This window comes from Felis catus, chromosome C1 (genome assembly GCF_018350175.1).
Source record: "Felis catus isolate Fca126 chromosome C1, F.catus_Fca126_mat1.0, whole genome shotgun sequence".
Taxonomy (NCBI): Eukaryota; Metazoa; Chordata; class Mammalia; order Carnivora; family Felidae; genus Felis; species Felis catus.
This window is the reverse complement of record NC_058375.1, coordinates 18,972,791-18,998,139: the sequence shown is the minus strand read 5'-3', so window position 1 is coordinate 18,998,139 and position 25,349 is coordinate 18,972,791. Positions and strand designations below refer to the sequence as shown.

At 44.9% G+C, this 25,349-nt stretch overlaps 1 protein-coding gene across 1 annotated transcript in view; it reads right to left on the bottom strand.

Moving 5' to 3' along the window:
* The window catches only part of MACO1 (macoilin 1), a 63,172-nt gene that overhangs the window by 7,896 nt on the left and 29,927 nt on the right, over positions 1-25,349 (bottom strand). Inside the window, exons 7-9 of the mRNA XM_023258318.2 lie at positions 6,125-6,283; positions 4,686-4,868; positions 2,392-2,512 (exon numbers count right to left, since the gene is read on the bottom strand). Coding sequence (XP_023114086.1) covers positions 2,392-2,512; positions 4,686-4,868; positions 6,125-6,283 — 463 coding nt within the window. The remainder of the gene's footprint in view (positions 1-2,391; positions 2,513-4,685; positions 4,869-6,124; positions 6,284-25,349) is intronic.

Sequence of the window (25,349 nt, the reverse complement as noted above, 5' to 3'; positions counted from 1 at the left end):
CCAAGGGTCCATCAAGAGCTGAGTGGATAAATAAAATGTGATATGTATTTGTACACACACACAGAGAGAAGAATATTACTCAGCCGTAAAAAAGAACAAGATCTTGCCATTTGGGACAACATGGATGGACCTAGAAGACACTATGCGAAGTGAAATAAGGCAGACAGAGAGATACAAGTATCATGTGACGGCACTGATGTAAGGAATCTGAAAAACAAAACAAATGAACAAAGAAACAAACGAAAGCAGAAAGAGACCCAAAGATACAGAGAGCTGGTGGTTGCCAGAGGGTAAGGGGATTGTGAGGTGGGCAAAATGGGTGAGGGGTGAAGTGAGAGGTATATAGGCTTCTAGTTCAGAATAAATAAGTCACAAGGATAAAAAGGTACAGAATAGGGAATACAGTCGAGGGACTGCAACTACACCCTAGTGTTGTATGGGGACACTTGCACTGAACACAGCATGACGTACAGAGTTGTGTGCAATCACTACATTGTACACCTGCAACTAATGTCACATTGTATGCCAAATATAATGCCATTAAAAAAAAAAAAAAAGAAACAGGGGCACCCGGGTGGCTCTGTCGGTTCAGCGTCCGACTTCGGCTCAGGTCATGATTTCGCGGTTCGTGAGTTCGAGCCCTGTGTCGGGCTCTGTGCTGACGGCTCAGAGCCTGGAGCCTGGAGCCTGTTTCAGATTCTGTGTCTCCCTCTCTCTCTCCCCCTCTCCTGCTCATGCTCTGTCTCTCTCGCTCTCTCTCAAAAGTAAATAAACATAACAAAATTAAAAAAAAAAAAGAAATTTCTACAGGAGAGAAATGATATCTAATTTTAATCTATAGGTCTTTGGTGATTGATGAGGATATATCCTTATATTCTTTTCAGCCATTTCTTTTTCTTCTGTAAATTATTTGTTCACATCTTTCGCCTATTTTTCCAACTGAGCTTCACTTAACAAATTTTATGAGCTACTTACATATCAAGAGTATTAATTCCTTATATTTGTTGCAATACCTGTACCCCCCTCAATGGATTTTTTTGATTTGTTTTTTTTTTGTTTTGTGATTTTTTTCCCCATTATTTTCGTTTAGAACATTTTTCCTGGTTTCAAGATCAAATAAATTCTAGTATATTTTCACTCAGTTTAAAACAAAATGCTTCTTTTCACCCCGAATTCAACCCTTCATCTGGAATTTCTTTTTGTGTGGTAGGAGATGAGCTTCTAATTTTTTTTCCTGGTCACTTAACTGTCCCAAAGCCTTTTTCTGACTGATCCTCACTGTCCCATCCATTTGTACTGCCACTTTTATCACACACTTTGGGCTTGGTCTCCAAGTTGTGTCATCTACTCTAGCGACTTCCCTTTTTTTTTTTTTAATTTAAGTTTATTTATTTGAGAGAGAGAGAGAGCGTATGTGCATGTGCAAGTAGGGGAGGGGCAGAGAGAGAGAGAGAGAGAGAGAGAGAGGGAGAGAGAATTTCGAGCAGGCTCCTCGCTGTCAGCGCATAGCTCGACGTGGGGCTCGATCTCACAAACTGTGAGATCACAACCTGAGCTGAAATCAAGAATCGGATGCTTAACCGACTGAGCCACCCAGGGACCCTAACATTGGTTTTTTTTTTCTTTAATGTACATTCATTTTTGACACAGAGGGAGAGAGGGGGGGAGAGAGAGAGAAAGAGAGAGAGAGAGAGAGAGAGAGAGAGACAGCATGAGCGGGGGAGGGGCAGAGAGAGAGGGAGACACAGAATCGGAAGCAGGCTCCAGGCTCCGAGCCGTCAGCACAAAGCCTGACGCGGGGCTCGAACCCACAGACCGCGAGATCGTGACCTGAGCCGAAGTCGGACGCTCAACCGACGGAGCCACCTAGGCGCCCCCTAACATTACTTTTAAATGTCCCTTTGCAGAACCAATGCCAAACACTTGGCTAAAGTCCACATGGGTCAGAAAACTGGTTGTGTCCATAGCACTGGCAGCTTTTCCGCTCATGCACCGCTCAGAACTGCAATCTGCAAGGTGCCGAGCCATCCAGAACGGTGAATTCCCTGGTGATGGACAGAGGTTTAGGGCTAAGAAGAGGCATACACGTTCCAGAGATCACTAGTCTGGCCTATAACCTGAAAGAATGAGATGAATCCACAGGAAGTCAAATTCTGGTATAAACCGTGTCAAAGGACCATCAGCATTCCTGGTTGTGTTAGAATCCGGCTAATTAAATGTGACTTGAACGAGTTGCATGAGGCTAGAGCTTCTTTTTGGCCTTCAGAGATTTTCCGAGGTGGTGGGATTTGGCCTTTTATCAAAAGGCACCATCTCCACACTGCAGCAGTGAACACACAGCTAACACAGAAGAGGAACCCAAGTACGAGAAAGTCCTCTGTGCCCCCGTACCTGAACTTTCAGTTCTAGTTCTCTGATCTGGTCTTCTTTCACCTTCATGTCCATCGTGAGCTTCTTGCCCTCTGCTTCTAATTCTCTGATCCGATTCCGTAAGGTTTCGGTGCACTCCCCCCTTTTGAAAAAAAAGAGAAGGAAAGAAAGGGATTTAAAAGACTATATGGTTTACTTACACTGCAGGACTGATATTTCTCTTCTACTCCGGAGTTGGTCAGGTTTTAGTTTTTGGCTCAGTCTGCTCATTCTCTGTTCCTTGATTGTTTCAACAATGATCTAAAATAATTATCATTAATTGGGTATCTAATATAAGCCAGGCGTAAAGTGAGGTACTTCACCCATTCTGCCTTCTTTGCAAGGGCAGGACATATTGTCCCATTTTCCAGATAAGAAAACTGAGACCACACAGATATAATACTAGTCCAACACCACCTCGCTGGTAGCTCTCAGAAGTGGGATGAGAAGTGAGGTTTTCCAGCTTCCTAAGGCAGCCGGCTTCCACCAGGCCACGTGACCTGAGGCGGTGCCCAGGAGCTGAGTAAGAGAGCCCCGGGCAAGTGCTGTCTCCAGCAGGGGGCAGTGAGCTAAAAAGTTTTCACTTTTGAGGGTCTACGCATCGGCAAGTTCACCTTCCTGGAATCATGCAGTTGCCACAGCATCAGGCTGCTTCTCAGGGCGGTAATAAGGACAAACTAAAAAAGGTGATGGCAATGGCCACTCTGAAGCTGATTAAGCATTTACATCACAGACACAGCCAGATGGAGAAAGCAGGTGTCCTGTGCCTACCAAAAAGGAAGGTCCAGCGAGAGACTTACACCTGGAGATTTACTCGGGAATACAGACGGCGTCTACGGAAGGGATGGCAGACAAGGGCCATCTAAGGGGAAGACCAAAACAAACAGGCTTGACTGGAAGCGAAAGGGAGTCAGGGAAGAGACTGAAACCAAGGTCCTGAGTCTCAGGCATCAGGCACTGAACAACTTGGTTAAGGGACTGTCATATCCTCCTCAGTGGACTTTTTTTTCAGGGTAGGTGCTGGACGAATTAAGGACAGCACAAGCCACACCAGGTGACTGTTCAGAAAAATCTCCTGCCAGTGTCAGTGCTTCAGAAACTTGGGCTTTTTTCAGAAGTCTGTGCTTACAAATCTTTAAACAAATGAATAAACAAAACCCCCACGTGCTAGGCAGGCTCGTAAAGTGTCTTGTGGGTCTGTATAGACGCTGATGGGCCAAGTGAGCTCAGCTATGTGCACTGGAGAGTCTACTGGGGGTGGCGGGCTCACACAGGAGGAACGAGTTCTCTCTGGCTGTTATTTCCTTAAATGCGAAACGATGGTCCATCAGTTATTCTACAGAGCCCAAGAGAAGGCTTTTAACATGTCGTAAGGCAAAGAGCAAAACTTAAGGAAGAACGACAGTAGAGATGTATCACGTAGATACAAATTAGGGTCAAGACTTAAAATGAAATAAATAATAGTTTACCCTCGCTCTGCAACTGTAAACCCATAACTGACCCCTACACACAGATGGAATTCACTAGTCAAAACAAACACAGAAGGGAAAAAGTGATAAAGTGAAGCAGAGCACCCCCTCCCCTCCGCTGCCAGCGCTCTACCCCCGCCCAAGAGTTCTCTAAACGGTCTTCTCCCCCTGCTGGAATTCAGGTGGCAATTACATATCAGTTTCTGGAATCCTTACATCCTTTTCAATGGTGTAGAAGTAGTCCCCAGTTCTCCTCACTCCACAAATTCAATGACATCTAATAGTGACCTAAGTTTCCTTTCATCTTTTCCAGTTCATTTGACAGTTTGCTGATATTCAACAAAGACAGGAGCGATCAGTACAAAGTGCTTGGGCAAGCAACATTTTCCCTGTCTTCTATTTTAAGATAAAAACTCCAGAAACACACACACCTGAGAGTAGAGAGTAGCGACAGCTCTATAAAGGGAATAAAATCCCAGACTGGAATCTCTCCAAGCGTTTAGTAGTTACTGGCCACACACAAAGTGACTGGAAACCCATTTACAAGCAGCACTTTGCTCCCGGGTGCGGGAACCATGGTGAGTCCCTCCTCCCACTCCATCGATGAGGTCGCCAAGGACGAAGCTGTTACAAGACAGTGCGAGTTGCACAGACGGGGCTTGGCCAGCTCATGCAACAGTGCTCGGTGGCCACCTATCCCTGCACGATCGCTCTATTCCAATCCCGCCCAAGGCCTCAAATCCCCATGCCTGTCTTGCTGCAAGGCAGGCCAACCTCAGAGGAAGCGCTCGGGTGACGCAGACATACCTCGACGCAGCAGCAAATGCAACGGCCCGGGCAGCAGTGGCTTCTTCTAACTTCTTCCTTTTTTTCTCCTCCATTAACTGCTTTTCTACAAAACTTCGGGCTTCCTGCTCAGCTTTTAGCTTTTTCTCCAGCTGGCTGATATTCTGCTTGTCTTTTTGCTTCATTTGCACAGCATTATGTAATCTATATGGAAATGATTATCATAGAGTTTTGTAATTAGAAATGCCCACTCGGAACCCTGGAGAAACATGGCTCCTCTTTTGAACAGCAAATCATAAGAGTCAGCTCCCAGAGATCCCAGAAAAAACATAATGTTGTTGTTATTATTTAACAATTCCAAAACATCAACAGAGAGGTTGCCTACCAAGATACAGAGTAAGACCTAGCCTGTTAAGGTAAGTGATCTACAGAAGGTAATCCAGAAAAGCAGCATAAAACAAGTTTCCATCAGAGGGAAAGATAGTTGTAGAACTAAGTCTAGTGCCCCAAAGCACCTTGAAGAAACTTTATCCAGCCCCACTGAAACTGAGGTCAAGGGTGGGAAGGGGAGGTTTTTCTTTGCCTGAATACAGCCTTTCCTTTCCAGCTGTGAGATGTTTTCTGAGGATCCCAACATAGATCCTGGAGTTAAGAGTCATACAGTGCTTCATTTCAGACAGAAATTTTAGCCATAGTCCCTTCCCTGCCTCCCACCACCCCCAGCTTTACCTATCAACATAAGGTGAGTTTATCTCAGTGTAAGGTGAGATGTTCTCCATCCCACATGTGAGCCAGAAGCAATGGAGAAGTTATTTGCTTATAACAAGCTGTAACGCTCGAGTTATGCTGTTCAAAAATGCTGAAGGACTTCTCTTTCAATGGGGAAAGCCCACAGCCTAGAATAGTCATCACTACCCCAGGCACACACTGCAGAGATTGAAGAAAATAAAAAAAATGACACATTCATATTGAGTCAAGAAGAAATTCCAGGATGAATCAATGGGAAGCATAAACAAATTCACACAGAAGAGCTGGCTTTTTGCTTGCCTCTTCAAATAAAATCAAGGTTCAATGTCATTTTTGAGTTCCAGAGATGAAGGTAAATAGAGTGCATTATTCCCCTGGAAACTTTCATTCAAAGGAGCAAGATTTTCACATTGTAGCGGAACTACTTCTCGTCACTTTTACTGATATTATCACAAAGGCGCAATAACTATTTTAAACTAAGCAAAGATACTAAATGAGCAAAAAATAGTAATATTAATAAACTGTTTGGTTGCAATGTAGTAAGTTTTTATAGATTTTATAATATGCTGGTACCTACTACTAAATTGAACATTTTCAACATTTCATCGAAAAACCCCCTTGCCAGGTCCCTCCGTCATCACAAATCCTGTGCTCCAAGCCACAGACGGTGCGGCCGCCTGGCTCCCGACCGAAGGCCCGCGCGGCGCACGTACTTGTTCTGCAGCAGCTCGTTCTCCTGCCGGAGCTGGCCCATCTCTGAGCGGATCCCTCGCTCGGTGCTGGAGAGGGAGCTGATCTGGCTGCGGAGCTCCTGTTCCACTTGTCTGCTGGCCTGCAGATCGGCCTTTAACTTTTTAATATCTTGCTCCAGCCTAGGAGAGGGAGAAATGTGGCATTTTCATCCCGGAAAGGACACACACGGGCCTCTGCGGGAGAGCCTGGCTCCGGTCCCAGACCGCCGGGCACAGGGCAGAAGACCCCTCCCTTCGGTGGCTCCTGCCAGCACCGGGATGCCTGCCTGCGACAGGCTTTCTATGGAGTGCTTCTTTCTGCCTGGGCCCCCGCCTCTTCCCACCACCAGAGAGTAACTGTGGGTTTCCTCCAAATGCTTGTGAACACGGACAGGTGAGGTGCTTGTGAGTTCCTGAGCTGCTAACGAAGGAGGAAGGAAAGACAGAGGGAGGGTGGCTGAAGGCTTGGGGTCCCCCCCAACCCTTCCCCCTGCAACACCCACACACCCTGGTGAATTTCCTTTGCCCCTCAGCAAGGGGGATGTATTAGTAACAACCAGCTTATGACCCACCTGCCCTGGTATATTCTGACAGAGCAGAATTTACCGTCTGAGATTCCCTCCCACCACGGGCCTAGAGGAGTGTCTAAGACAACCTCTGAAATTACTCGCGTCTTTGCTAAATGATGTTCCCACTTCCGGTGACTATGACAGCAGGACTCACAAACTCAACAACAATGAAAAAAAGAACAAATGACATGCTCTGAGAATCATAAGCAAACTCCATCTGTGAACTGAAGCCTATCTTCTCTCTTCAGTTTCTTACGTTGGCTCCATCTGTTTTCTTTAATACAGTAATAGCTTCGCTTTAAGCGCTATGTCTTGGGGAACTCTTATATGCACACGTAGGACTGAAAAGCGTCAACAGAAAGTATAAAATCAGGATTCTTTCTTCATGAGAGGGCTTTATAATTTCACTAGGGGCCAATAAGCAGCTACTTAAAGTGATTAAACACTTAACGCAAGGAAGGCCGTGATTAAATATATGCGAGAAGGAATGATAACTAAAATTTAATGAGAACTTATGTGCCAGGCATTGTTCTACAGGCTTTAATGCTATGAACTCATTTAGTACACAAAACCGTGGGCTAAGGGTAGATTATGACTCCCATTTTCATGGATGAAGAAGTCTAGATTCAGGGAAGGTTCCAGCCCACGGTTATACAGGCTCCAGAGCCCATTCTCTCCTTCAGCAGGCTGAGCTGCGGCTCTGTCATCTCCCCGTGGTATGGGTACAAGTGCCACAGGAGCGCTGACAAGAGAAGATGAGAACCAGGTTGGGCCTTGATGGCTGGGCAGGATCTAGAGAAGTAGAAGAGGGGGAGGGGGCATTCTAAACAAGGGGAAAACATACTCAAAAGTAAGGACGGTCACAGATGTTTGGGGACGGAACGAGCCTGACCTCTGAGGAAAGCCTGGACTCTGGGAAGAAGTGAGAAAGGGCAGAAAGGGTCTGGTGGATGGGACTGTGGAGGGTGGCACTGAAGGTCAGGCCGAGGTTGGCCGTCATGTGGGACTGAGAGGATATCCTTTCTGACAAACAGGCGGGCAAAAGTCAGTCTGCTACGATGAGACCCTTGTGCATTTCACTGATCTGATATTCCAACAGAACCGAGATTTCTGGATGGCAGTGGTGATCTCTCCCTGGAACGGCTGGCCCCACAGACGAAGTCCTTACAGCCATGTTTTGTTAAGTACTAAGTCCCCAGGGCCCGCCACAGTGATCAGCACGTACTAAACATATGTTGCCTGGCCTCCCTTAGAAAACCAAAGAGCAGCTTTATTTACCGATCTACCTTTCGTCACCTGAAACAAAATCTCAAAAGCAAAAAAGTCGTAAGCCATCGATGGTCACTGCCCAGGAACAGTAGCCTGTCCCCCTGTCCTGTGTCCCGGAAGAGACTTGAGACCCAGTATTCCAGAACACTGCTGGGTCTCCTGACACAGCTCACTCCCCAGGGAAGGGGTCACAAGTCGACATCACGCCATACTTTGCCTACTGCCAGGGTTATTCCAGATAAATGTCCTCCCAGAACTGCTCTAAACAATTACAGACTGGCATTTGTATCAACCCGACACCATCCTTCATTCACCCGAAGCAACCCAAAGCAGGTCAATGCTGTCAGGTTATCCCCATTAAGAAGTTTGGCTGAAAAACATGCTAGGTTATTCATCTTTCCGGAGAAGTCGATTTCAAAGTCTGAGGACTGCATTTTTAGTAGAAAGGGTGAGTTTTAAGAGGAGCATAGAGGCTTAGCGTGGTTTACTAATGGGGTTTAGGATCAGGATTCTAGATTCAGCGCTGGTACCAACTCCGCAACCCTGGGCAAGGCATGTAACCTTCCAGGACTCAGTTTCCCTATCTTGGGCTAATGACCTCTAAAGTCCCTCCCAGCTCGGTCTAGGATTTCTAGGCCTGACACACTTACCGCTGGCTGCTGATCTGCTTCTTGAGATTAGCAACCTGAGCTGTATCATATGCAGAGGCACAGGAATCAAGTTCCACACAACCAGCCGCAGTTGGGAATGAAAGAAAAATTAAATCTGCTGAGCCTAGCTGTCAATGATTTTGCAGTTTTCACTTTTTTGCATCTTTAATCTCTGAAGGCCAATTTCCCTATCCTGAACTAAGAATAACGACAATATTCTGAATGGAAATTTAGAGTTCCTTGAAATATGTAAAAACTCGGAGAGTTAATGTAATCATGAGAACAAAAAAGCAAAATATCTTTTTTTTTTTTCAATGTTTATTTATTTTTGGGACAGAGAGAGACAGAGCATGAATGGGGGAGGGGCAGAGAGAGAGGGAGACACAGAATCGGAAGCAGGCTCCAGGCTCTGAGCCATCTGCCCAGAGCCCGACGCGGGGCTCGAACTCAGGGACCGCGAGATCGTGACCTGGCTGAAGTCGGACGCTTAACCGACTGCGCCACCCAGGCGCCCCCCAAAAAGCAAAATATCTTAAGCGTAACTTCAGGAGACCATAGAACCCTGAACAACAATATATTTTCTTATGTATAATTATGAAATTTTGTCAAAGACAATGCAATAAAAATAGAACAGTGTGGCTACGAGGGTTACAAAAATTCATAAATTGTATACTTAGGATTTGTGCACGTTTGCAGATGTGTGTTGTACTTCAATAAAGTTTATTTATTTTTAAAATAAAATCACCTAATCTTACAAGACAGAGAAGTGAAATTAAAATGCTTCAGGATTTTCAGGGCGCCTAGGTGGCTCAGCCAGTTAAGTGTCCGACTCTGGATTTCAGCTCAGGTCATGATCTTACAGTTTGTGAATTCAAGCCCCACATTGGACTCCACGCCGACAGCACAGAGCCTCCTTGGGATTCTCTCTCCCCCTCTCTTTCTGCCCCTCCTCTGCTTGTGCTCTCTCAAAATAAATAAATAAACTTAAAAAAATGCTTCAGGGGGCTCCTGGGTGGCTCAGTCGGTTAAGCGGCCGACTTCGGCTCAGGTCATGATCTCGCGGTCCATGAGTTCGAGCCCTGCATGGGGCTCTGTGCTGACAGCTCAGAGCCTGGAGCCTGCTTCAGATTCTGTGTCTCCCTCTCTCTCTGCCCCTCCCCCACTCGTGCTCTGTCTCCCTCTGTCTCAAAAATCAATAAACATCAAAAAAAAATTCTTTTAATAAAAAACAAATGCTTCAGGATTTTCATAACTGCCCTTGATTTTGTAAAATTCTGAATTGCTATTCTCCAAACAGCTACAGCAAACCTGTGAGCTGACACCAGCATTCCCAGTTTAAGAAACGCCGATCTGTACGAACACCGCGTGATGCGCAAGATACCTTAAAGTGTTAAATGGAAAACTCTCAGGAATTTTTAAAACTTACGAGGGGAGATTTTTCATTGTCTCTCAGAGAAAGCGTGAATCTAACCTTGAATGTTATACATATATAGTGAACATTCAAGGTTAAATTAACGCTTTCTTGGGGTGCCTTGGTGGCTCAGTCGGTTAAGTGACTGGCTCTTGGTTTCGGCTCAAGTCATGATCTTGGGGTTTCGTGGGTTCGAGCCCCATGTTGGGCTGTGCACTGGCAGCACAGAGACCTCTTGGGATTCTCTCCCCCTCCCTCTCTCTGCATGTCCCCCACTCATGCAATCTCTCTCTCAAACTAAATAAATAAACTTAAAAAAAAAACCGATGCTTTTCCTGAGAGACAATTACATATATGTGTATATATAAAAATATATGTATAAATATAAATATTAAAATATATATATATACATATGTGTGTATATATATGTGTATATATGTGTTTGTGTGTGTGTATATATATATATATACATACATACATACATACATGTATTTTCTTAAGTAGGCTTTACACCCAGTGCAGAGTCCAATGCAGGGATTGAACTCATGACTCAGAGATCAAGACTTGAGCTGTGATCAAGAGTCAGATGCTTAACCTACTGAGCCACCCAGGTGCCCCAAATGTTCACTGTATTTTATTTCATTTTTAAATATTCACTATATTTCATTTATTTATTTAAATGTTAATTTGTTTTTGAGAGACAGAGAGCATGCACACGCGCACAAGCAGGGGAGGGAGGGGCAGAAAGAGGCGGGGACAGAGGGTCAAAAGCGGGTTCTATGCTGTCAGCACAGAGCCCAACGCCGGGCTCAAACTCACGAACTGCAAGATCATGACCTGAGCTAAAGTCAGATGCTTAACCGACTGAGCCACCCAGGTGCCCCTAAATGTTCACTATATTTTAAATCTTTACTGAGGTAGGTGGTAATTTACAATCCCTTATTAGGTTTATTTTTTATTGCAAAAGTGACACCCAGGCAATAGTAAGAACCGCATGTAATAGAAAAGCACAAATCTAGAATAAAAAGGTAAATAATCTTAGTTCTCTCGTCCAGACGGAACCATTCACTGTTCACATTTGGTTTACTTCCGTTCTGTGTGTTTCTCTTTTCTCTTTCTTCATGCACGTTAATATTGTTTCATGCTGGTGAGAGAGTACCACACACATATCTTAAGTGCCTTCCCACACCATTAGGAATTTTGCATAAACAATTTACCTGCTGCATAATGTTCCACTGTATCGATGCACTATACGTTCCTGTTTTCTAAGGTATATCTCAATTTTTGAGATATGCTCAATGGAAAAATGTATACAAGTTTTAAAAGAATTCTGTGAACTAGTAAACTGAACTGAATCAAGCTAGTCAAAGCGCCAGGGACATTCAGCAGACAAATACCTGCTACTTGCCTTAATGGTATACTTAACCCTTTGGTGCTGAAGGCCAAAAGTTCCTGGGTAAAATGCAGATATGTAATTTATTGGTGTGAAGTCCAAGAGGTACTGATTAAATGGGGTTAGAGGTTAATGCTAAATCTTCAAATGCATTCATGGGATTTTACGAAAATGTCAATAGCTGCCACGTGAATTAGAAGCAAGTGGTCAGGAGGAAAATGAGGCAGAAGTAACAGTTTGTAACCCTTAAAACTGATTTCTGTAAATAGGGATCGAAAGAAAGCAGGAAAAAGAAACAATGCATCCATAAACTCAGGCCCTTTTATCAGAGCTAAATTCTACTCCCTTCCCTATACGACAGACGATTAAGATATAAAAGGGAACTTTACTCTAGACCTGCAATCTCACCCCCCCCCCAAAAAAAACCAAAAAGAAAAAAAAATTGGGCCAGACAGATCTTAACAAAACTTTGGTAAATGCTCAGGCAGGAAATAAATGCACTTCCTGCTTGCCCAACTCCTGTGGCCCCACTTGCCACCCTTGCGAGGTCTGCCCAGTGAGGTCCCCACGTGGGAGACAGACTGCAGCATGGCAAAGGTCTAGAGTCTATGCGTCTAGAGTCTAGAGCCTAACTATGTCCACTTGTACCCAATTAGCCAAGCCAGGGTTCGAATCAACTCAAAATGTTACCTATCAGGTCCAGACACCTTTCCAGGCCACTTTTACCGATGATTAAAAAAAAAAAAATTTTTTTTAACGTTTATTTATTTTTGAGAAGAGAGAGACAGAGCATGAGCGGGGGAGGAGAGAGAAAGAGGGAGACAACAGAATCTGAAACAGGCTCCAGGCTCTGAGCGGTCAGCACACAGCCCGACGCGGGGCTCGAGCTCAAGGACCGCGAGATCATGACCTGAGCCGAGGTCGGACGCTTAACCGACTGAGCCACCCAGGCGTCCCACGGGTGATTTTAAAAGATGGCACCCAACCTGTAACCTGTGAAGCCACCTCTGACCTCCGGCAGCTACCTCCCTCCCAGCCACAGCGGGGGTTGTCCAGAGCAGCGCCCCTTCAGGACGTCACTCCGATGGGCAGGCCGCCTTCAAAGCACAGCTGCCGGGTAAGGATCCCTCTTACCCACTCCAGACCCTAACTCTATCTCATTTTCTCTCTCGTCCCACTCAACTAAGGTAAGCCGTAATATAAATGGTTGGTAGTTATTAAGAGGAAAGATTTACATTTTAATAAGGGGTAATCTTCTAGCCGACCAAAAGAATGAGGCTCAAACATGAGTCTGTCAGGCAGGCTAAGTAGGAAAAATATCTCTGAGGATCTTGAAGTACATCTGGTAGTAAACCAAAGTACGGGATTCAAGTGTCAGCTTTTAGTTGAAAGCGGTTTTGTGTTTAAGTATGTGAAAAGGTAGGGAGATATTTGTGTCTAAATGTGTATAATCCTTAGCTTCTGTGAATTACTTGAATTACCGCCCACAGTACTGTGACTTCATTGAAGGTTTAAAAGTCTCCAGTGGGTACTGACAAGAACTTCAGGGTTTTTATAAACCCAGAGGCGTTATGAGACCTAATGGAGAGCTCAGAGAAACTTAAGGCTTTGGGGCGGTAAATTTCCCTAGGAAGTAAGTCCTGCAAAAAAAGGAGGAGATCTTTTCTCAGCCAGGATTTCACCCAGGGATGAGTAGCTATATCCACTATGAGTCACAGTCTATACCCACTCCAGAAAACTACCTAAGTGTATACTTCTAGGGCTGCTGGTTTGACCCCATGCACCCATCAGGAAGGTGAGAGGCTCTCTCAGCTCTGTTGGTTAGCCCTGAACGCTAAAGAGCTGGTGACAGAGAGGCTACAGGCTCTGCAACACAACACAGAACTAGAAATAACAAGTGTCAACAGGGATGTGGAGAGAAGGGAGTCCTCCTGCACTGGTGCTGGGAATGTAAATTGAGGCAGCCACTCTGGAAAGTAGTATGGAGCCTCCTCAAAAAGCTAATAATAGAAGTGCCATACAATCAGGGTGCCTGGGTGGCTCAGTCGGTTAAGCGTCCGACTTCGGCTCAGGTCACGATCTCACAGTTCGTGGGTTCGAGCCCCGCGTCGGGCTCTGTGCTGACAGCTCAGAGCCGGGAACCTGCTTCGGATTCTATCTCCCTCTCTCGCTGCCCCTTCCCTGCTCACGCTCTGTGTCTTTCTCTCTCAAAAAAAAAATAAATAAAAGATTGAAAAAAATTTTTTTAAGGAAAAAAAAAAGTACCATACACTCCAGTAATTCCACTTCTGGGTATTCACCCAAAGAAAACGAAAATGCTAATCTGAAAAATATATGCACCCTATGTTTCCTGCAGTGTTATTTACAATAGCCAAGACATGAAAGCAACCTAAATGTCCATCCGTAGATGAATGGATAAAGATGTGGTATATACACACAATGGAATATTACTCAGCCATAAAAAAGAATGAGATGGGATCTTGCCATTCATGGCAACATGGATGGACCTAGTTACGTTAAGTGGAATAAGCCAGAAAAAGATAACTACCGTATGATTTCACTTATACGTGGGATCTAAAAAAACAAATGAACAACAACAAAAAAGAGAGAAACAGACTCATAATCCAGAGAACAAACTGGTGGTTGCCAAAGGGAAGAGGGAGAGGTGAAATGGGTGAAGGGGATGAAGAGGTTCACTCTTCCAGTTACGAAATAAGTAAGTCATGGGGATAAAAAGTACAGCATAGGGAATACAGTCAATAATACAATACACTTATCATGGTGAGCATTTCATAATGTATATAATTGTTGAATCACTTACGTTGTACACCCGAGACTCTAATTCAATATTATGTCAACCACACTCCAAAAGAAAAACCCCACTTACAACATGGCTTGCTCTGTAAGAAAAGGGGCTTCAGAAGATTGTCTCCAAATCATGCAGCCGAGTGGCTGAGAGATAGGTGCTTCTAACAACCTCATCGCACCAGCCAAAATTACCCACTCCTGGTTTCCAGACATCTTCTGCCTTTAATTATACCAGCCCTTGGGGAGGAATGGCCTCCAATTTTCAAATCTCACTCTTCAAGGCCCAGTTAAAAAATTAAGACAAAACAAAGCAAGCTCTCCAGCACAAGGTGCAGATCTCCAGGGCCCAAAGTCCTCTCTCTCCCCCCGATATGTGAAAGCCTTTACTGGGGGTGATCCTTGTTGGGCACTAAGCTGTTGCCCTGTGCTGTTTTTTAATTTGCTTTGGTGTTTAATATTTTCCTGTGTATGTATCTTTTTCTCCAAAGACTATATATTCTTTGAAGCCAGGGGCTGAATGTGCTATAAAATTAGAAGCCGGAACTGTAGTTCTTTTTTTTATTAACTTTTTTTTAATCCTTATTTATTTTTGAGGGAGAGAGACAGTGTAAGCAGGGGAGGGGCAGAGAGAGGAGACACAGAATCCACAAAGCAGGCTCCAGGCTCTGAGCTGTCAGCATGGAGCCCAACACGGGGCTCGAACCCACAAGCTGTGAGATCATGACCTGAACCGAAATCGGGGGGTAACTGACCGAGCCACCCAGGCACCCCTGGAACTGTATTTCTATTTTTTAACAATTAAAAAAATATTTATTATTTTTGAGAGGGAGAGAGAGAGACAGCGAGAGCAGGGGAGGGGCAGAGAGAGGGAGACACAGAATTCAAAGCAGGCTCCAGGTTCTGAGCTGACAGCAGTGTGCCCGATGTGGGGCTTGAACTCACGAACTGTGAGATCATGACCTGAGCCAAAGTCAGATGGATGCTCAACCGACTGAGCCACCCAGGCACCCCTGGAACTGTATTTCTAAAGTTTCTTCCAGTCCTTATAGGCCACTGTCTCTAACCCTCACAGTGCTTAGAACAGGGTCAGCCCTGGCAACATTCTACCTACAGCAGGCCATCAGAGTTTTCGGTTAATAGTGGCTGAAGGAGACAGGGGTAAACGGGCATTTGCTTATGAAGAAGACAGGTGTACATGAAAAGAATAAATGAAGGTCAACTGCTTCATCTTGTTAAGGACCTAATTCCATTAGGAGATCCCCTGTTACACATTAATCATACAAGACAAGACTTGTTTAGGACCATACAGCTGTCTATGAGGAACACTGAGCTCATACGTTAAAGCTCTGTCTCCAGAAGAAACAGTACTCACCCTCTCCACCATCTCCTTCCCTTCCCCCTTTCCAGGTCATTCTCGCTGACAGGACGGGCAGCACGGGACAGGCACACACAAGCCTGAATGCACTTCATCTTCAGTAAGGCCTACGATGCTGACTTGAAGTTGCTCCCACATGTCCTATAGATCACAGCTTTGGATACAGTGACCTGAAGCTGCCTCGGGTCTCACGGTGGTTACTACAATTGCTTACCAGGCACAGATATCCCAAAACACGAAACAGACTGATGATTACTAAGTAAAACCGTTATTACAAAGTACTTAACGTCTCTGCTCCCTAATCTGTCAAATGCAAAAGGTAAACACATTCATTGTCCTTAAGAATGCAAAGAGAGAAAAGGAATGCTAGAGGCATTCACGGAACTGGTCCTATAGGGAAATAGGGGAACTGACTTCTTGAAACCCTTCAAGAATACAGCTGTGAGTGCTACAACTAGTATTTTTAATAAGGTCCTTAAAGGATGTGGTCAGATTTGATAGTTTGTATCAAAAGCCTTTAAAATGTTCATCTCATTCTCTGACATTTATCCGGAGGAGAACCGGAGATCCACACAAAGACTTATGTAAAAGTGTGTTTGCTGCAGCATTACTTCGAACAAGAAAAAAAAAAAAAACAGAAACACTTAAATGTTCAACAGAAGACCGACTAAATAAATTGTATATTCATGTGTCTGACTGACATGCAGCCAGTAAGAAACCGTTAAGGAAGAATATTTGAGGACACAGTAGAATGCTCACGATGTAGTCAGTGAAAAAGACAAGTTACAAAATATTTTACATAGGGGCACCTGGGCGGCTCAGTCGGTTAAGCATCCGACTTCGGCTCAGGTCACGATCTCACGGTTCGTGGGTTCGAGCCCCGCATTGGGCTCCGTGCTGACAGCTCGGAGCCTGCAGCCTGCTTTGGATTCTATGTCTCCCTCTCTCTCTGCCCCTCCCCCGCTCACGCTTTGTCTCTCTCTCTGAAGAATAAACAAATATTAAAAAAAATTAAACAGAACAAAATATTACACATAGTATGAGCTCTGTTTGTAAAAATAATATGTATGCACTAACATATATGCATGCAAGAGAAAAAAGACTGACAGGATATCATATGAAGACAGTGGCTATCTCTTCTTGATCTTCAAAGTTAGATACAATCAACATATAGAACTTATTTTTATTTTAAGTTTATTTATTTTTGAGAGAGAGAAAGAGAGGGAGCGAGCGGGGGAGGGGCAGAGAGAGAGGGAGTCCCAGAATCCGAAGCAGGCCCCAGACTCCGAGCTGTCAGCACGGAGCCCGACGCGAGCCGGAACCCACGAACCGTGGAGAGCATGACCTGAGCCGAAGTTGGACACTCATCTGACTGAGCCACCCAGGAGACCCCGGAACTTACTTTTAACATTTTAATTATTATTTTATGATTGGGCGAAACTTATTTTAAAAGAGGAGGCTACGATGAGATTGTCACCTCACACCTTTTAGAATGGCTAAAATCCACACCACAGGAGACAACAGGTGGCGGCGAGGATGTGGAGAAACCCTCTTGCACTGTTGGCGTAGTGCAGCCGCTCTGGAAAACAGTACGGATTCCTCACAAAGTTAAAAACAGAACCCCCCTACCATCCAGCAATTGTATTACTAGGTATTTACCCAAAGGATACAAAAATACTAATTCAAAGGGATACCCGCGCCCTGATGCTTCCAGCAGCATTATCTACAACAGCCACACTATGGAAACAGTCCACGTGTCCGTCAATTGATGAATCGGTAAAGAAGATGTGGTGTGTATGTGGCAGACCACTCAGCCATAAAAAAGACTGACATCTTGCCACGTGCAACGCCATGGACGGAGCCAGAGAGTATTCTGCTAAGTAAAACCAGTCAGAGAAAGACAAATACCATGTGACTTCACTCACGTGGAATTTAAAAAATGAAACAAATGGGCAAAGGGCGGGGGAAAGAGAGGTAAACCAGGAAAGAGACTCTTGACTATAACAGAACAAACTGATGGTTACAAGAAGGAAGGGGGACAGGGGACAGGTTGAACAGGCGATGGGGATTAAGGAGTCTACTAGTCATGGTGAGCACTGGGTCTTGTACCGGAGTGTTGAGTCTATACAGTATACCTAAAACTAACATTATGATGTATGCTAACTAAATGGAATTTAAATGAAAACTTAAAAAACAAAAAAAGAGGAGGCTATTAATCTGCTTTCCACGGCTTTTCAATGTTCACTGTTACGCTTAGATTTGTCCATGTCACAGGCCAGTTTCAGAATAATCTGAAAGCCTTAGGGAAAGTCCAACTCTTCTACTTTATAAACTTTTTAGGTCACTCCCAAAAAAGGGGAATTTAAGCTTCTGGAGTAGAGAATGCCTCACTTCCTGAATCGACATCAACTACTTCCCATTCATCAATTGCTATCAAAACAATAGTTTTTCTAAATCTAGACTCTAGAACTGCAGTTTATTGCCCTGGTCTGGCTCCCTCTGGAAAGGCAAGAGCAGACATCGTTCTGACATCAGGCTTCAAAGTATACACACGTCATAAGGGATGGTGCTGGGAGGCCAGATTCTAAACCAGCTGGCCCGTGAAGTCTGAATAACCAGCATCCCCGTCCCAAATTTTGATGTATTTTATGCTCTAAGGACACGGGAGAGAAACATGTTGGCGTGGGAGAAGTCACCAGTTCTAGGCCCAGGAGGGCTAAGCAGCTCTCTGTACCGTATGGTTGGAGGAACACCGGACACCCAAACCACCCTTATCACAAGGCCGGCTGTCCCTTCTCCTTCTAAGTGCTCCGAAAGCCTCACAGTCAGCTGTGGGCATTGGACTGTGAAGGGGATGGTCTTTGGGGTGGAGGGAGACACTGTCAACAGGTGCATGTTTTCCAAGAATGCCAAGAACTGAAGGAGAGGATAAAGCAAAAAGTTCCCATTCATACGTGGCAAATGAGTTCACGGGATTTACCAGATACTCCGTAACAGAAAAATCCTTCCTATAGGAGTCAAGTTTTGATTGGTAGGGCCAGAGGGGTGGGAGGGAACAAAATACAAGAATAACAGGAAGGGTCAGGTGCAGAGGCTGCAAACTGGTAAGCCAATCTGGCCCATAAACATGTTTTGTTTGACCCTCCCTGACTTCAAAACTGGGAGATTTGACATAGATATCTATCTTTGGCATCTCTTCAAAATCTCAGAAGATTTAGCAACACCCGCCCTGCAATCCCCCACAGCAACAATCGGCTGTCCCGCAGGAAGGGAACGTGCAGTCCCCCATGGTGACGATCAGCTGTCCCGCAGGAAGGGTACGTGCATCCTGACTCCCAGGGGCCAGGCGCAGTAGTGAATGCAAATGGTGCCAACCCCAGCCTGTGCTGTGCCCTGTCCTGCTCCCAGCTCTAGGGCCAGGGGGAGAGTAAGGGCAACGGTCTTTTCCAGTTCATTACTCTGTTTCTTTTGCAAGCCTGGAACAACACTGGGCCAAGGGAGTTGTGAAATGCACCTTATGAGAGAGAAGAGCTGTCATTCTTCCCATAAAAGAGAAACCAAAACTTATTCTAACCCCGAGAGGCCCAGCTGGCTGGGAAAAAAGGTCTCAGACATTTGCAAAGATTGAAGTATGCCCACACTGGCTGTCAAAGGACTCAAATAGCTAGTTTCTAAATGATGGCGTGAGTAACATTTAAAGAATATAGTTCCTTTTCCTTGGAGTACGTCCCCTTCAGGGAATCCACCACTAATCCCCTTAGCTGGAAATCTCAATTCATTATGTGCCAGCAGGGGTACTGACTCAGAATTTAACACAAAGTTTTATAGTAGTTCCTTCTGAATTCTAGGGAGGGAAACTTTCCAATTGTCTAACTAGAAATCCCTGTTTTGTTAGAATAAACTCTTAGTACTCAACAGAAAAATATTTCCAGTGTGGACTCCCTACAGCAAATAAGTTGTGTCATTTCGTAATTTATTTATCTGTACAACATAATTATCTTCTTTGGTTACCTGGATGTGAAGGCAGTAGGCAAATTGGTGGCTTAAAGTCACTGATGTCTAGTTTCTCCCGAGCTACATGGTTTTCAAGTCACACGCTAGCCCTGTTTAAGTATAAAATTATCATGCTCCTATTACCACATTCATATCTCAGAATATGATAGTTTTAAATAACTGCGGTGGTTAAAATCAACTCAAACTATACTGTGGATTAATGTAAACAGAACCAACCAAATAAAACCTGTAGGTACCGTAAATATGATGAGCATGGCAGAAAGTGGAAATAAGTCACGTCTGCTCAGAGGCAATGCTACACAAACATGAATCAAAAACATTTTCCCACAGAGACAGAAAACACACACACCAAATTTACTAAATAGAACTATGGCTCTACTACTTATTTTTTCCACTTAATCATTTCCAAATAATTCGGCAGCCGCTAAGTTCGACATATTTAATCTAGTTGGAACCTCTAACTGCCCGGTTTGCATCATCTTTATTCTAAAATTTCACACAGTTTTACTAAATTCTACCTCTGGGCTAGAAATAATACTGTTACAAATAAATTACTCTGTGCACCTATAGAAGCAGAAAGGTCTTTTTTGGTAGCCAGCACTCCCTGGGGAGAGTAGCAAGCAAGTCATTTTGCAGCCACGGTTTGTTAGCTCTGCGGTGTGCAGAGGCCACCCGTAGGGGATGAAGCCGGGGTAAAGTCCCAGGGCCCAAGCCCCAGATTTTCTTCCGCAAACTGTTTCTGGCACCCAGCAAAATGTATTCAGATGCAAAAGAGAACAAATGTTATCATTCTCCCTCTAGCACCAGAGATGATATATAAACAGTCAACACATTTTCTTTTTTAAGGTTTATTTATTTTGTGGGTGGGGGAAAGAGAGAGAGAGAGAAGGAGAGACAGAGAGAGACAGAGAGAGAGAGAGAGAATATTCCAAGCAGGTTCCAAGCTGTCAGGGCAAAGCCCAACACGGGGCTCAAATGCACAAACCGTGAGATCATGACCTGAGCTGAAATCGAGAGTCAAACGCTTAACCGACTGAGCCACCCAGGTGCCTCGAGTCAACACATTTTCTAACCTGGGGGATTTCCTTGGAGCAGAAACGTGGGATCTGAGCTCCCTATCCAGCTACCACACAGACAAAGAGCTTGGCCAGGGCTGGCAGGGGAGAGGGCAAGACTCACCAGGAGAGATGAATAAGCAGCAAACTGAGATCTCCTCCAAGTTCTTGGCCGAGGCGTGGCTTGTGCCTAGATTCCCTGGCCCTGAAGCACAACCGACCCACTGCCAGAGCAAATGACTTTTTTGAGAGGAGTCCCTTGGATGAGTTTTCTCCCCTCGTCCCTGGTAACTTCCAGAAATTCTTGAACCTCCTGAATATCCTTAGAAAATAGTACTGACAGAGTACTACATTGCAAAACTTCCTAGGAAATACCAAGGAAAGGGGCTTAGAGTGGAAAGTATTTCTATTTTTTAGAAATAAGCTTGTTAACAACCTACTCACGAGCAACAAATAATGGGACACTGAATGTTCGGTGCTTGGCCTGTCTAATGTAATATGTAACTTTTCTAACTTCAAAAGCCTCTCTGAGCCACACTGCCACTCAACTTTGAACTGCACTGCACTGCGAGGACTGAGGCTCATCTTCCTCCCCGCCTCTTTCTAGCATTTTCTCTGCACGAAGGGAATGCTCATTCAACAGGTATTTGTTGAGTATCTACTCTGTGTACCATGGCAGGTAAGAGAAAAGGAGGTCCCTGGCCTCACTGAGCTTAGGTTCTATTCTGGGTATTAACAAGCCCGTGTAAAAATTCAAACTCCACAGAAATAGACAATGTAAATAGAAAGTAAATATCCCCTACAATCAACTACAATTGACCATCTGGTATGTGTTATTTCAAGTAATTTTCTGTGTATCTGAGAACCATATCCACCCATATTTTATAATGGCCTCATAAATGCAATGTTTTGCTACTTCCTCCCCTTTAACAATCAATCTTGGAGGCTTTCCATTACTCGCTTTGAAGATGGGTTTCCACCTTTCAAGAGAACCCTCTGTAACTGTCTCACCCAAACCCCTGTGATTCCCCACTGAGGACTCTTCAGGCCTTGGGGGGAGGGCTAGATTAGTCCATACAAGTGCCATCCCCTCCTGGGGCACCTGTCCAAGGGGATGCTCATAGGCTCTACCTCCTGAATCCACTGCTCTTAGTCCTTCCCCACGGTTAGGTCTCAGCTTTGGACTGTATTATGGCTTTGTGCCTACAATCTTGGGTTCCATGCACTGAATCTTCTTCCTCACTTTCTGTTACAACTTGGAACCACCCACCAAGTTCCTTGTCTTTCCTGGCCTCTGGAGCTAGGAGCCAGCCCCACCCACTTCTAACCCTGAGATGGGCAAACACCCGGACAGCTTCCTACAAGGGACGGGAAAGACGGACAGTTGTAAGAAGAACTGGCGTCTCTTTGTTCTTCTGGGACATGGCATCTGCCCTTGTCCCTAACTTTGTTGCTTTAAAAAGCTTCTCTGAGATGACAAAATACGAGTTTCTTGGAGTCTCTCTTCGCTTAGCTCTTTTTCAATTATTCACACCAGGTCATACTGAACCCACTGATGATTAAAAACCAGAATCTAAAAACATGGCCCTTTCTTTTCAAAGGATATGTAATTTTTAGTTGTGCACGGACATCTCAAAATGTGGGGTAATGAAAAATGGGAAGTCCTGTAAACCGGTCTCCTGTCGTTTTTCCCCACAGAGCAAGACCACACTAAGAAGGCTTATCTAAGTCAGAGGTTCTACAACAATCTCAAATGCTGGTATTTGGAAGACAAGATTAAATTCAGAAGTACAGAGGCATGTGGGTGGCTCTGTCAGTTGAGCGTCTGACTCTTGATTTCAGCTCAGGTCATGATTCCAGGGTCATGGGATCAAGCCCCACGTCAGGCTCCACATTGAGCACGGAACCTGCTTAGGATTCTCTTTCTCTCTCCCTCTGCCCCCACCCCCCGGCCCCACGCACTCTCTCTCTGAAATAAAAAGAAAAAAAAATGTTTTAAAGTACAACAGATTGTAAACTGCTAGTCACAAGTCACATCTGGGCAATCTGTGCCACCAGCAAGTCCGGTCAAGGGGGAAAGCTGGCTGTTTTAGCTTTGGCCACCTTCGTCCCCCTTTGTAAGAGAAACCTAAAATCATAAATACAAATACAAGGCTTACAGGGGCTAGAAAGTGGAATGAAGAACAATGACATCCTGCCCCTGCCCCCCCGCCGCTTAAACCAGAAAGAGAGGAGTCACAAACACATCACAGCCTGCTAAAACATAATACTAATCGATACATTCATTGACGGACTAGAACATTATATAGCCTATTTAATAAAACATGTTGTCATCAATCTATATGTTCCAAAAATATTTCTCTAAGGTCCAGATCTGGTAATATAAGTCAGTCGTTGGGCTGAGTGTTAAATACTCCTCAGTGTAAGTCAACGAGTTAAAATTTCTTTTTTTTTTTTTTAATTTTTTTTTAAGATTTATTTTTGAGAGAGCACAAGCAGGGAAGGGGTGGAGAGAGAAGGAGACACAGAAGCCGAAGAAGGCTCCAGGCTCCAAACTGTCAGCACAGAGCCGGATGCGGGGCTTGAACCCACAAATTGTGAGATCATGATCTGAGCTGAAGCCGGACACTTAACCGATGGAGCTACCCAGGCGCCCCAGTGAACAAGTTAAAGTTTCTTAAAGGGGGCGCCTGGGTGGCTCCACCGGTTGAGCGTCTGACTTCAGCTCAGGTCACGATCTCACGGTTTGTGGATTCAAGCCCCACGCTGGGCTCTCTGCTATCAGTGCAGAGCCCACTTCAGATCCTCAGGTCCTCTCTTTCAGCCGTTCACACCCTCTTAAAACTAAGTAAACATTAAAAAAAAATTTTTTTTTTAATTTCTTAAAGTACTTCGCTATCCGTCCCCTTCCCTCCTTTCCCTCTGAGGCGGGGTCCTGACAAAGTTTTCCCCTCCCCACCACCACCCCCAGGATCTCAAGTCTCCTAACAAGCAGAATTATGTGAACAAATTAAGTTATAAGTAACCACGTTTTGGTGTGCCTAAAGTAACCAAATAAATTTAGAGAGGAATAAAAGAGTATTGAATAGAGTATAACTTTCCACAGATCCCATTTTTCCCTGAAGAGAAGGCTCTCCCCGGCTCCCTGGCTTCAAACTTTCTCCAGAACTTACTATCATGGCAGTGTCCCAACCCCAGGATCCCAGGATCCCAGGCCTTCCAGGAAGTCACTCGCTAGTGGCCTCTCCTCAGGGTAAGTTGATGGTTCCATCCCTGGGCTTAAGTCTTCCAGTTCAGGGCTCCTGGCTGTCCAGGTGACCAGTTAAGCCTACTCCAGAATTCTCCCTCCCAAAAGGGCAAATTCCATGCTGGGTGGTTCTGGGCTGTCTGAACCAAGCTAGCCCTAAGCAGAGTTGAATTCTCAGAGACCTCGTAAGCTTTCAAGGGTATGAGTGGCTGGCCCCTCTACACTCAGAGATTAAGTACACCCTTGTGTCTTTGGCAAGAGCAAGAATTTGAAAAACACTTAGGACAGCGTCTCTCTACAAAAAAGGAAATGAATGAATTCTGAATAACTCATGAATTAATAAAAAATGAATTCTGAAGTTCTAAGCATTTCTTCCATGGATTTTAGCCACGAGAGCCTAAAATCTAGGTCTGGTGCCAATCACCGAGCCAGCTTTACTTGCGTGTATACTTAAAATGAATAACAGCACAGAAAGAAAAATATAAAGCAGAAAAATAAAGCAGGTTGATAAACCTTTTTTTTTTTAATTTTTTTTTAACGTTTATTCATTTTTGAGACAGAGAGAGACAGAGCATGAACGGGGGAAGGTCAGAGAGAGAGGGAGACACAGAATCCGAAACAGGCTCCAGGCTCCGAGCTGTCAGCACAGAGCACGACGCGGGGCTCGAACTCTCGGACCGCGAAATCATGACCTGAGCCGAAGTTGGCCGCTTAACGGACTGAGCCACCCAGGCGCCCCTGATAAACCTTTTTAAAGCAGCATGGTTAGAACCAAAAAGGCAGAAGTCAAGAAGCGTGGGTTCCGGCCCTGGCACCGCCACTCCAGCTTGGTCACTCAGACTAGCCGTCTACTCTCCCAGGGCTCATCTACTTCACAGACGAAAAGAAGGGTTGGGGAGGCTGGTCTAGACGTCCCTGAGAACGCTTCCAGCTCCAACAAATAAACACCATCCTAAATCCGACTCGGTTTTGTTAAATGCAGCTCTGCGAGGCAAACCCCGGAGACTTTTCCTTCATGACTCTCTGTACCAGATACGACTCAACTACATTAGAGACAAAGTTGATATCTTATTAAGAACAAGCACTAAAAATAGAAGGGATGAATCTTCTGTCTTGGGTACCAAAAAAAAAAAAAAAAATAGACTGGAAGTGAACCGAGGAGCCTTTTTTTTGTTTCAGCATTTCAACAGAATAGCGATCACTTTACATTTTGTAGTCAGAGTTTTACATTCTCTCCCTTGACCTGGAAACAAGGGAGAGAGTGGCGAAGAAGAACCCTCCAGTCTGGGGCTGTATCTGAGCGGGAGCTTCGTGTCGAGGGCACACACGGCTGCCGGCTCTCCCGCTCCCAGGCCCTGAAACTGCAGGAGAGCCACTCCACTGTCACCCTGACCTGCCCCATCTTAGAGCAGCTGC